The 13,036-nt window shown below is 36.9% G+C and overlaps 1 protein-coding gene across 2 annotated transcripts; it reads left to right on the forward strand.

The window, feature by feature from the left end:
• The first annotated feature begins 5,045 nt into the window (after positions 1 to 5,045).
• On the forward strand, positions 5,046 to 12,516 carry LOC113741250 (exocyst complex component EXO84B). Of its 2 annotated transcripts, none has more exons than XM_072046834.1 (7): positions 5,046 to 5,076; positions 7,233 to 7,330; positions 7,952 to 9,008; positions 9,872 to 10,387; positions 10,921 to 11,109; positions 11,191 to 11,327; positions 12,052 to 12,516. In XM_072046834.1, the coding sequence occupies exons 2-7, from the start codon at positions 7,290 to 7,292 to the stop codon at positions 12,212 to 12,214; spliced, it is 2,103 nt and encodes a 700-aa protein (XP_071902935.1). In that variant the 5' UTR covers positions 5,046 to 5,076; positions 7,233 to 7,289; the 3' UTR covers positions 12,215 to 12,516. The 2 variants fall into 2 exon arrangements, with proteins under 2 accessions (XP_071902935.1, XP_027124545.1); XM_027268744.2 differs by lacking the exon at positions 5,046 to 5,076 and adding an exon at positions 5,083 to 5,664.
• Positions 12,517 to 13,036: the final 520 nt, after the last annotated feature.

The raw sequence follows: 13,036 nt of genomic DNA on the forward strand, positions 1-13,036 counted from the left end.
ATCTATTCAGCCTTCGAATTAAAGTTTCCGGTAATATTTCATCAAGATGGGCGGAATTAGGGTTGCTGATTGTGGTGGATGGTCCATATGGAGGCCCTTATGTCGGCCAAAATGCCATTATTTCGGACCAATCAACATAAAATTTGAGCGGGGGTTAAACCGGGAGTCCATCAAGCGGTCAACAAAAATAAGAAGAAGAATAGAAGATCATTAGGTTGGTGAGTAGGCAGTTGAGAGAGAGAGAGATTGGACATAGTGTCGACTACAGTGGTACTTTTCCGGATGGCATATTACTTACTCCAACTTTTGCGCCAACTTGGTCAGAAGCTGCCTCAAGGACCCCCATAAGTCGGAAGCTCTGACCCATGAGAAGGTCCATTTATCCTTTTCCAAATGGGTCGACGGCAAACCTTAAAAGCCCAATATTTTTCTCCTTTCCCCCATCTCTATCGCTCTTTCTTTTTCCTTTTTTTTTTCTCTCAGCCATTTTATTGGATCTATGGTTTCCTTATTTTGTTTGATGTTGCTTATTTTTTCATTGAATAAAGGGATAATTTCATAAGTCTCCCTTGAGGTTTCTGACAGTCTCACTCTCCTCTCTTGTGGTTTCAAAAATATCAGAAACCTCCCCTGAGATTTAGGATTTTATAACAAAATTAGACCATGATATCAAAAGTGAACATAAAAAAGTGTTTTCAAGAAAGAGAGGAAATTTTGTTTCCATAAATGCCCCTGAGATAAGTGTATAAGTTATATTAGTGAAATAATAAAAATTTTAAAAAACCAAAAATAAATTAGAAAAAAAGGATAATTTCATATACAATATGTTATTCATCAATAATATTATATCAAAAGCTTTTACTAGATGGTTATTTGTTTCAATTGCATATTAAATTAACCATTAGTGCTTATGAGAGTGCATTAAATATTTAGTAGAGAGGTAGTTTACTTCAATAAGTAGCATGTATATAAATACTTAGTGAATGTACAATCTGATTGAAATAATGTACACCGTGTTATTGACCAAGTACGATGCATAGAAATTGTTGAACATGCATATTGCAATTAGTCATCGCAGCAATATGCATAATGCAATGGTATGTATACATTTGGAATGGTTATTGGTGTTTTGACCCACTTGTGCATCTCCTTACAAGTTGCAGTGGGTATGTAATTTTATCTATATGACTAATACTAATTTGCCTATAAACACCTTACACGTAGTGATATATGAGGTATAATCAATTTACAAATATATACATTATGTTATATGTTAGTTACTTAACTGTGTATATCTATAAAAGGTAGTGTAATGATACACATAAATTTGAAATAGTTAGGTGTTAAAAAAACATACATCATGTTAGGTGTTAGTTATTTGACTATGTATACATGTAAAAGGGAGATTAGATATAGCGTAGAAAAAAGCAATTACGTGAGTTGGAATGTATTTGTCCTGATAATCACGAAATATTAGCTGACTTGTGAGGTTATTTAAGTCTTTTTGGCCACGATGATGTAAGAAATGGGACCTAAATTCTGACATGAGAGGTTTGTGATATTTTTGAAACCACAAGAGAGGAGAGTGAGACTGTCAGAAACCTCAGGAGAGGTATCTGAAATTATCCCTTGAATAAATAGGTTTTTTTATCTGTTTCTTTTTTTCATTTATTTTTCTTTTTTGATCAAGTTTAATAAGCTAGACATTTAAATCTGGGACCTTTTTTTTCCTGTCTCTGCAAAAGAGGGTTTCTTCATGGATTACCATCATGTTATTGTCATGATATAAACCTAGTCATCCCAATCCTGAGAGTTCAAGCTCACCATGTAGCAAATGCAGTGCATAGTTGGAAATCGCTCCAATAGGAGTAAGACTGAAATTGTGTCCAACATAATGATTAAATTTGTAATTCAAATTCTGATTCTAGTTTTTTTTACTGCAAATTTGTGCTACTAATTGTGGAGCAACCATTGCAAAAGTGCACACTTTACACGAGATCAACTTACTCTTAACATATATGCACTACTTAAACTTGTGAAACATTAGTCAATAGTACCAACTGCTGAGCATTGACCTGTTAAGCAAATGAAATGCAAATCATGAGACCTTTTCTCTTCTTATGTTTAGGCGTTTAGCTGTTTCTGCCTCTAAGCATTATGTGAAAGATTATATGATGAACTTTGTGGTCCTTGTGCCAAAATTATGCATCTTTATACCTGCAATTGAAAGGCACAGCAACTTTGTGGCTTCTGGGCTATCCTAGGATGCATAATCTTGTCTCCTTGTGTGTCAATGTCGCATTGCTGGTCACCAACATTTTTTAAAAACATTTTTGAATTCTTGTCCTTGAGTTTTTTTTCAAGAAATTTACTTATCAATGTGTCATTGGTTTGTGATAGCAATTTGTGTCATCCATAACACTCTTGCACAAGTAGTTTATATTTGAGGAATGATGCCATCTGGTAAGAAGTATGTGGTATGCCAGCAGCATGTATTTCTATGATGATTGCACATTCCATTTTGTCCAGCTGTAATGGATTTATTGAGTTTGTTTGGATAGAGAGAATTTGGTTTGCTTAATTTATTCTCACAAATCCCAATCACCTTTTTATTTTCCCAATCACCTTTTTATCTCACATACATCACATCACAAAAAGTGCTACAGTAAATATCTCAAATAAATCATCCAAATAAACTCTTATCCAAACAAACTCATTGTATTCTAGTAATTAGTTTTGTCATGTTGCATCTAATTGTTAGCTTTTCAGTCTTATATTTCTCTTTCCAATGCATAAGTTGTCTAATCTCTAATTCAAATATACATTTGTCTGTTCATTAGCCATCCGCTCGGATACTCCAGAACAATGGGCTTGATGGTGTTGCAGCAAAGCAAGTCGCTTTGGTGTAGACATTTATTCTAAACACATGTTGTTTGAGTTGTACCTTGGATCTCCATTTCTGGGTCTGTGGTGCCCTTTGGACTTAGAATTTTTGTTTAACGGGGCTTGCATGAATATTATCCCTTTATAATTTGGCTATCCCCAACTTGGATCTTATAAACTGCCTGGGTTTTGAATGGAATGAATGCTTAATGTCCATGAATTTTTCTTCTTGTTCTTTTTTTCCTTCCCCTTTATGTTTGTGAACGTAAAAGTAGTCCTTGATGGTAGCTCGTAGGTTTCTTGTCTTCTGCTTTAAGTGATAGTTGCTCTGAGTAATGGTTGTTGGATTTGTATTTTCTTCCTATGCTTACCTTTGATAATTTTCCTTCACCAAGATGTGTTGGGCATCTGACAACAAAGGGATGCCCAGTTGTTGTCCGGTCTTCTATAGGATGGATAAAAGATTTAAATTCCGACACTGAGATGGATGAAAGGTTTAAGATCTCATCCTAGGGTTGAATGTTTGGGGGTAGATTGTTGGATTTTTCCTATGAGCTAACTTTTGTGGTGCAAGAGCCATATCTACTGTGAATATCAACTCACACCCTACTCCTTCCACAAGGAGTGTGGGATAAACTCAATGATTACATCCCCAACTAACAGAGTGTTTTCTCCACAATCAATGTGGAATAAACTCAATAATTTTCACTTGTCAATAAATACTGTGTCCCTTCTATAATTAATGTGGAATAAATCCAACAATTTACAGAATTTCCCCCTCAAACATAGTTCATATCAACTAACACCCTACTTCCAACAATTTCCTTCTCACGTATTGTGGATTAGATCACCAACCATTTATTCAAGAACTGACGCCCTAATGATGCCATAGATGAGCAGCGTAGAACCAATTTGGATAGAGTATTATTTGAAATATTACTTAGAATAATTACTATAACACTTTTTGTGATGTGATGCATATGAGATAAAAATGTGGTTGAAAATATAAAAAGATAGATTAGAAAATGTATTTATGATACAAGTCAAATATTTTTTGTAAATCTAAACTATTCAAACACGCCCAATATTTATCCACACAGCTTTCTTAGGCTATAACAAGAAAACTAGCCCTCTGCTCCTAGGGCTATTAATTGGTCGGGTAATTTTTTTTAAGTATGGGTTGAGAAATAATTCTAGTATTCGGATTCAGACCCGGATTCATTTACTCTAACAAAACTCGGATCTATTTATTCTAACAAAACAGCGAGTCGGATACGAAATATAGGATTTCAACCCGTATCCGAACCTGACCCGAACAATACGTTAATAATTATAAAATATAAATATTTCTAAATACATTCTTTTTACCAAATTAACAAAAGTGTTTTTTTTTACCAAATTAACCAAATTACCTGTATCTTAGATGAAGCATCTAAGAAATTAGGAATTGAAAGAGGCAAACTTGTTTGATCAGAAATATATTCATCACAAATTGCATATAAGTGCTTTTTGCTAAATATTCTAAGATCATGTTGGACATTTTTGCTAACATAGATAAAAGAAAATGAATTATACATGTTGGATCCTTTTTTTTTTTTGAGTAGATCTGGATTCGATTTGGGACTCGTCGGATCCGGTTCCGAAATCTTAAGCACACGATGCATTGGATATATGGGTCGGATTTGGGTCTAATACATTAAAATGGATTCGGGTCTAATACATTAAAATGGATTCGGGTCTACAATTTTCAATTCTGACTCGAATTCGACCAGTTGATAGGCCTATTGGCCTCTCCTTACTCTGCTAAAAAAAGAGAAAAAAAAACGACGACAATAATAACTTGATAGTAACATTTTCTTTTTGTTTGTTTGTTTTAAAAGTCCATTTGGATTACTATATTTTGAATATTTTGTAGAGAAATATACCGTAATAATGTGATGTGATGTATGTGAGATAAAAAGGTAATTGAAAAGATAAAAAAGTGTATTGAAAATTGTAATGATGATGTAAGTAAATATATTTGGAAAAATAATTAGCTGTCCAAACAAACCCAATGTGTTAAAAAAACATAAAAATGTTTTGGAGAAAAATTATAATCCAAACGAGCTGGCTTTTAGCCTTTTAGGGTGCTGCTCTGGTCTGGCCTTGGGCTGGCGACCCCAACAAGCCTAACGAACCTCAAACTTGTGCACAGTAGGTATCATCATCATTTGAAATAAAAAAGGGTAGTAGTAGGAGGATTAGGTATTTCTTTCTGTTGGCGTTGTTGCATATAATTGAGAATTAGATCAGCATCCATATACCGTGTATCTTTTTCTATAGGCCATTTCTTCAAATCTGATTACTAGTAGTTTTTTTCCCCCGTTTTAATTACTACTGGTAGAAGTTAGACATCCCTAAATTCCGGCAAAAAAATCACATATCACAACTGGAAGCTCCTCCACATCCCCGGATCCGGATCTCTCTCAAGCTCATCAACTCCGACGACGACGACAAGACACTAGTCAACAAGCTCCACCCCAATCCCCTTACTCCTCCTCCTCCCTCCCCGCACAAATAATTCTACTGCTAACTGGTACTAATTGGTGTACTTTTTCCCCTTTTTGTGAGCAAATGGCTTCTGCTAAATCGTCGTCGCGGTCAAGGCAACCACCAGCTAAAACCACCGCCCACCCCAAAGACTCCGCCAATAAGCTCGAGGATAATCTTAACCTCTTCAAATCCGATAATTTCGACGCCGATTCCTATGTTCATTCCAAGTGTAATTCTTTCAACGAGAAGGTCCCCCCCCCACCACCCTCTCTCTTCTACTTATATTTCTATTTTCTTCTCCGTTTCTCTAATTTAATATCTTCAGGAATTTAATTACTGCTTCTTATTGTTTGGACCAACTTAAAGATTCTTCCTCCCTCTACTGCAGCTCTTATTGTTTAGACCGCGTAAATATTAAATTTTAGCTGTAAGGAAGGATTGTAGCTCGTTTCAGAAGACACGTTGCCCACATATGACTATAGAACAACGGAAATGCGTTCCGAGTTCTTTTTGCCCAATTTTATACCACTACTTCCTAACAGCGTTCTTGCCAATATTGGGAAATGGAACAACTTACCTGCTGCGCTTTGGATGGTTCAAATTATTGAAATTGCGTGGCTTGTAGTTTGATAACCGTCCCATTTTTCATACTCAGCTTCGACCTACTCTTTCTGTTTGCTCTAATCATGTCTCTTTTTATTTGGTCGTGTTTCCACCTGTACCACATATGTTGCTATAACCATTGGACCCTAAGTTGACCCTCCCTCCTACATAACTTTCTGTTGATGAATATCATTTATAGAAAAGACAAGGCCAATCTACAAAGTTGTTCAATCATTGGCTTAGAATATCTTGACTTTGAGATGGGCTCGACCGTCTAAGTATTACCAATATGCTTCATTTCCTCCGGCGTATACCGCAATTGAGGAATTTACCATTCATTCATTTTGTCTTTTCAGTACAATTGCGATGCTCATGGACATTCTGTATATTTTAAGTGCTCAATAAATTATCCTGTTTGAATTGCTTCATATGTCAGAACAGCATACCTCAAGTAGCGATTGGCCTAGTGACCTAGGTGTAGGACTAACGACACTGTCATTGCTCTTCAAAATTTTTGTCCTCCCTCGTATTTGGTAATTTGGTTGTTTATGTATATACTACTTAAGGAAAGTGGGAAAAAGAAATTTGAAACTTAAACTTTCATCACAGAGTGTTCAAAGAAGGCCTTTGGCTGCAAAATGATGCTTCACATTCAGGTTCCAGTATCATCTTAAAGTTCAATTTCACTTAGTGCACGTAGAAAATTCTGTCCTAGTTACAAGAATTGCCATTAGCTGTTTGTTGAATACATACATACATACACATGTGTCTGTGTGTGTGTGTAATTTACCACGATAAATGCTGCCCACGTGCACATGCTAAATTACAAATATTAGTTGTATAAATAATCAAACTTCTATCGGGGGGTAGCTAATCAGAATTGTGTGGATTGTGGTCTGGCAGATTGCATGTGAACCATCATGCTTGTCAGGTTATTTGTGTACTGATTCTTTTGACATTAGTGAGTAATTCTGTCATAATACAATGGCCTCACAAGTTTTGGGGGGACAGATTGTGCCTGGATAGTACAGTACGCAAGTTACTTCAGCTTAAGTAGCAATGTAATTCCTAGATGTCATGAATGTTTTTAATTGCAACATTATAATTTTGCTGCAGTTAAGATTTCTCTGTTTGGTATGTGTGTGATGCTTTGCTCCGCATGAACGTATCAGAAATTTCTGTGTTCTTAAATGCTGGTGTGTTTCTGTTTGCAGGAAATAAGGCAACTATGCTCGTATCTTCTAGATCTGAAGAAAGCTTCAGCTGAAGAGATGCGCAGAAGTGTCTACGCCAATTATTCAGCTTTCATTCGGTGAGCCCTTGGTTATGTTTGCCTGGATGATAATAAAGATTTCTTTCGCAGCACTTACCTTTGGCTGTGAATGACAATAAAAGGATCTCAAATACCCATATTGGCATATGGACCTGCAACAGATGGTACAGAATTTAGGTCCTACAGTGAAAGAGAAATTGTTCTACGAAAGCTAATACTATTGAATTCAGTGGCAACCGGACCAAGAAAAACAAACTCTGTAAACTAGGAAAGACACTGCTCTGATCTGGAAGTTTTATTTGCGACAAACTTCACCAAGTTCTCCTTGCTCATTTAACAGCCTTATAGCTGCAACGAAGCAGAGGCACCTGCCATTTTGATCGACAATGTTTTTAAAAGACTGAAGCTTCATTTTCTATCAAAAACAGTCATTTCCATGTTTCTTTTCTTGGATTGTCATATCTAGTTAAAGATTTGAAATTATTCAGCTGAAAAACTGACACTTGCATTAATGTTAGAGAGACTGATTTGTGTTGTCTTCCCTCAATACATGTTGCATTTATTTGAAGGTTGAATTCTTGTTTTATTGAAATGAAATCTTGGGTAGCACTTTCTGGTTTCATTAATTTGATTATTTTGTTCGCCAATTTCAATTTCCAGTACATCTAAAGAAATATCAGATTTGGAAGGTGAGCTTTCATCAATGAGGAACCTGCTATCTACTCAGGCTACTTTAATTCACAGTTTAGCTGAAGGAGTTCAGATTGGTAGCTTGTCTGACTCTGCAGCTGAAGGTTTGGCTGCTAATGGCTCAGTTAATGAGGAAGTCACAGAGCCTTCAGAACTGGAGAAAAGGTTAATCGAGTTTCCTGATCTTCTTGATGTGTTGTTAGCCGAAAGGAGAATAGATGAAGCATTGGCAAGGCTTGATGAAGGAGAACGCATAGCAGCTGAAGCAAAAGAATTGAGAACTCTGAGTCCTTCTGTGCTCTTGTCTCTTCAAACTGCTATTGCTGAACGTAGAAAAAAACTAGCTGATCAGCTTGCTGAAGCTGCTTGCCAACCTTCTACCCGTGGAGCTGAGCTTCGTGCTGCTGTTTTAGCTCTTAAAAAGCTTGGGGATGGTCCCCGTGCGCATAGTTTACTACTCAGTGCACATTACCAGAGATACCAGTACAACATGCAAAGCCTCCGTCCATCAAGCACGTCTTATGGAGGAGCGTATACAGCAGCCCTCTCGCAGCTGGTGTTTTCAGCCATTGGTCAAGCAGCCAGTGATTCTTTGGTTATTTTTGGTAAGGAGCCAGCTTATGCATCTGAACTTGTGATGTGGGCTACCAAGCAAATTGAGACTTTTGCACTTCTTGTGAAAAGACATGCATTAGCCTCATCTGCTGCTGCTGGGGGTTTGAGGGCTGCTGCAGAATGTGTTCAGATAGCTTTGGGCCACTGTTCATTGTTGGAAGGCCGGGGGCTTGCCCTTTGTCCTGTGCTGTTGAAGCTTTTTAGACCTAGTGTTGAGCAATCTCTGGATGCTAATCTAAAACGGATTGAAGAAAGTTCTGCTGCTTTGGCTGCAGCTGATGATTGGGAACTTGTTTATCTTCCAGCAGTGACACGTCAATCTGTCAGGCCATCCGGTTCAGCTATGGCAACTATGGCATCATATCAGTATAAGTTATCAACTAGCGCTCACCGGTTCAATTTAATGGTCCAGGTACATATTCTTTTGCTTTGTTTCTTTCAAAAAACATTTGGGCATTTTTTGTTGTTAAATTTAGTTTCCTTCATGTTTCCATTAGGCCTGTTGCTTTTGGACTTGCTTTCTATAGTCTTTATGTTATTTCTTTAATAGATCTTTTTTATGGAAAAGAGTTTACTAACCATGTTTAGATCATGAGAAAGAGTGGGATTTGCACTCTCTAACTTGCACGCAGACTGCAATCTGATTAGTGCTACTACACCTTCTGGCATAGATTGAAATATCTTGATGTTGTCAGTTCTTTGAATGTTCTTGTTGAGGAGTATTGATAAGCAGGACCGAGGTAAAGAAATACAACTGTCTTTATGAGCAATAGTTCATTTTCCTTATATTTGTGTCTTCAATGTTTTAGTATGAACAATGTGGCCCAAGATCAAGGAAATCATAAGAGGTTCACCTATCCTTTTTAATCATCTGACATTCTGCAAAGTTGCTGATTTCCCTACATCTTCATGGAATATATATATATTTTTATCAGTGAGGTTGAAGGCTAGTCTATTGGATTCTGGCTGCTTAATGATCCTTTTTCAGTGGACAAATTGAGTGTTTCTCAGTTTTCTTTCATCTGCTGATTCATGGCATTCCGTTGCCTTATACATCTTGGATGCTGTTTTCATGGTTTTTATTTTTTTAAGTGAGGCTGCTGCTTTAGCTTCCTTGTGACTTTACAGATTTTATTTTGGAATTTAGACTGAAGCCTGCAGGCAAGCATGATTTTCAGGGAAAAAAACTGCGCTTGGCCATGTATTCTGTTTGTTATTTACATGTAGTTTATAACCATTTTAACAACTGTTCACCTGTTTCTATTGTTTGTACAGGACTTTTTTGAGGATGTGGGACCCCTGCTAAGTATGCAGCTTGGTGGTAAAGCATTGGAAGGTCTATTTCAGGTGTTTAATTCTTACGTAAACATGCTCATAAAAGCATTGCCTGGTTCCATGGAAGAAGAAGCCAATTTTGAAGGCTCAGTGGATAATATTGTTCGAATGGCTGAGACTGAAGCCCAGCAAATGGCTTTGCTTGCAAATGCATCCTTACTAGCTGATGAATTGTTGCCTCGGGCAGCAATGAAGCTTTCCCCACTGAACCAGGGCAATTACAAAGATGACCCTCGTAGAAGAAGTTCAGACAGGCAGAATCGTCACCCTGAACAGAGGGAATGGAAGAGGCGTCTTGTGAGCTGTGTTGATCGATTGAAAGATAGTTTTTGTCGCCAGCATGCTCTAGATCTTATTTTTACTGAGGATGGTGATAGCCATCTTACTGCAGATATGTATATTAACATGGACGGAGATGTAGATGAAATAGAATGGTTCCCTTCTGCAGTATTTCAGGTTCTTTCTTTTTCTTTCTTTTTTTTTTTACCTGTTTTTCTTTTGAATATTCATTTCCCTTCTTTCTGCAATATTAAATGCGTCCTTGACACAACTTTGTTGCTCATGTACATTTTTCCTTAAGCATTTGCTCTAGATTTTCTCATCTTTTTAGTAGATAAATTAGATGTTCTAGTTTATGGTCTTCCTCAGTTTCAACTCTAAATTGGATTCCAAGTCCCTTTACAAAGATGCACCTCGAGGCATTGTAACGCCTAAGACATCATATCCTAACAGGGACTTCAATGATTGAGGAGGTTCTAGTAGCCGAAAGAGGGTTTTCATATGCATGTTTGATTATCTGTTAAGTTCTGGCATCAAGTTTTATGTCGTGTGCAACTTTGGTTTTGCCATGTTCTTTATCATTGAGAAGGGGTTTAATTATGTCAATTATTATAGAATAGAATTGAAGTAGCTCTCAAGTTTTGTTATGGGAAAGGTGATACTAATAGAATTTGAGTTCTGATTCTGTGTAATCATTCTCTGTGATCCAGGAACTTTATGCAAAATTAAACAGAATGGCCTTCTTAGCGGCTGATATGTTTGTAGGCCGGGAAAGATTTGCAACATTGTTATTGATGAGGCTCACGGAAACTGTAATCTTGTGGCTTTCAGAAGACCAGACCTTTTGGGATGATATTCAAGAAGGACCTAGGCCTTTAGGTCCTCTTGGTCTGCAACAGGTTTGCAATCATTATTTTGGATATGCGTCTGTGCTCTTTTGCCTGAACCCATTAGTCATTTCACTGTTCATTTGTTTGCAGTTCTATCTGGATATGAAATTTGTCATGTGTTTTGCTTCTCAAGGGCGGTACCTGTCTAGGAATTTGCTTCGAGTTCTTAATGAGATCATAAATAAGGCAATGATAGCATTTTCTTCAACGGGAGTGGATCCAAATAGGTATGATATTGCAGACTTAAACTTTTTTGTTCATGTAAAGTGTCAACATAATTGGTTTCTCTTTTCATTCTGGTGCATTATGTGTGGGGAGCACATATTGGTATCAGAAAATGGTTTTAAAATCAGTTTGTGAAGATATCTTAACTTAGTGAGTGTGACCACGAAAAAATCATTCAAATCAAATAACTTAAAAGTTCAGAGCACTTTGAAATATCTTTCTTGAGGTTGGGGTAAAAGCACCAAGGTGTTTTTGTTCCAATGTCAATAGACTAGAACACATTTATGGTGAAGTTGTAAATTTTTAATGTTCATGAGAAAAAACAGACATATTGACATATGGTCTAGTATAGGGTACTAAGTCTTTCTGGATGTGGTCTTTTCTATTTTTGATGTATAAAAGTTTGATGTGGTAGCACACTTTCTAATATTTGAGAGTAGCCAATGTTTATGCATTTCTTGGTTACGCTGTATTTCCTTGCTGTTTAAATTCTATACCTAAAACTCTGTCCTTGAACAATTTTAGAGTTCAAAATTGGTATTTAAGTAGTTATGGGTAACTGTCATGTGGGACTCCTTGTCTACTACGAAGAGTGTATTCGTGTATGTAAAATGAGTATATGTGCATCCTTTTATGAGTTTGTATGCTTCTTTAGGTGCAAGTATTTTTCTACAGTCCTTTTTAACTTGGTTAGACTGAAAACTGACTTCAAAAACTGTTTGCTAGCGTTCTTCCGGAGGATGAGTGGTTTGTTGACATTTGCCAAGAAGCAATAGAAAGGCTTAGTGGAAAACCAAAAGTTGCAAATGGAGAACGGGATCTCAACAGTCCAACTGCCTCCGTCTCAGCACAATCAATTTCATCTGTCAGATCTCATGGGAGCTCTTAAAGAACCAAGATTTATCAATTTGTAAAGGTAACAATAGCAACTATGGTTAGCCCTCGAGAGACTATTGTACTCACATAAGCAAACACCCCCCTTCCCTCCCACCCCGCTTCCCCATTTCCATATCATTCTGTAATTTGGCTCCTGCATATTCCATTCTTTCTGCCATTAGTTTATGGTAGTGTCATTCTATAGTTTTATGTTTGCCTATGGTTAGGAATTCTTTTTGTTTCCGTGTTGGGGAAAGCAGTCTGTATATGCGGATTTGACAATTCGATTCAAAAATTCATTATATTCTTTGACCATTCGAGGAGTTTGTATATGTTGTTTGACGATTCGATCCAACGTTCATTCTAGTCTTTATGCATTCTGTTGGCAATTGTATTGTATGCTGAAGCTATTGGACGTAATAAAGATACGTAGGTAAGACTAAATTAGGTACTTGTGATTAATCTGAGATATGTAGCATGCTGTGTCGAATTTATGAACTGCCTTAGCAGAGCGCATCAGGATGGTCAGTTGTTATTTTGGAATCTTTTGTATACCGGGATTCGTTTGTTAGTGGGAATTTGGTGACAGTTCTGAAAGCTATTGGACCATTGACAACATTAGTTCTCATCTCCGGATACTGACAACGGCTCTATGCATCCTTGCAGCAGGATGATGGTTTATCTGAATTGGAGTTTGTATGTATCAACTAAAACCCAAGCTGCTAATCGAGATGGACGATTCTTTGACTATTCAACTCATAAATCCTATTGTTTCTCGACACGAGAGGGTAAACAGTCTGCATTGCACCCTTTTCAGCACAATAAACTGTATTTG

The sequence above is a fragment of the Coffea arabica genome, chromosome 4e (assembly GCF_036785885.1).
Source record: "Coffea arabica cultivar ET-39 chromosome 4e, Coffea Arabica ET-39 HiFi, whole genome shotgun sequence".
NCBI classification, from domain to species: Eukaryota; Viridiplantae; Streptophyta; class Magnoliopsida; order Gentianales; family Rubiaceae; genus Coffea; species Coffea arabica.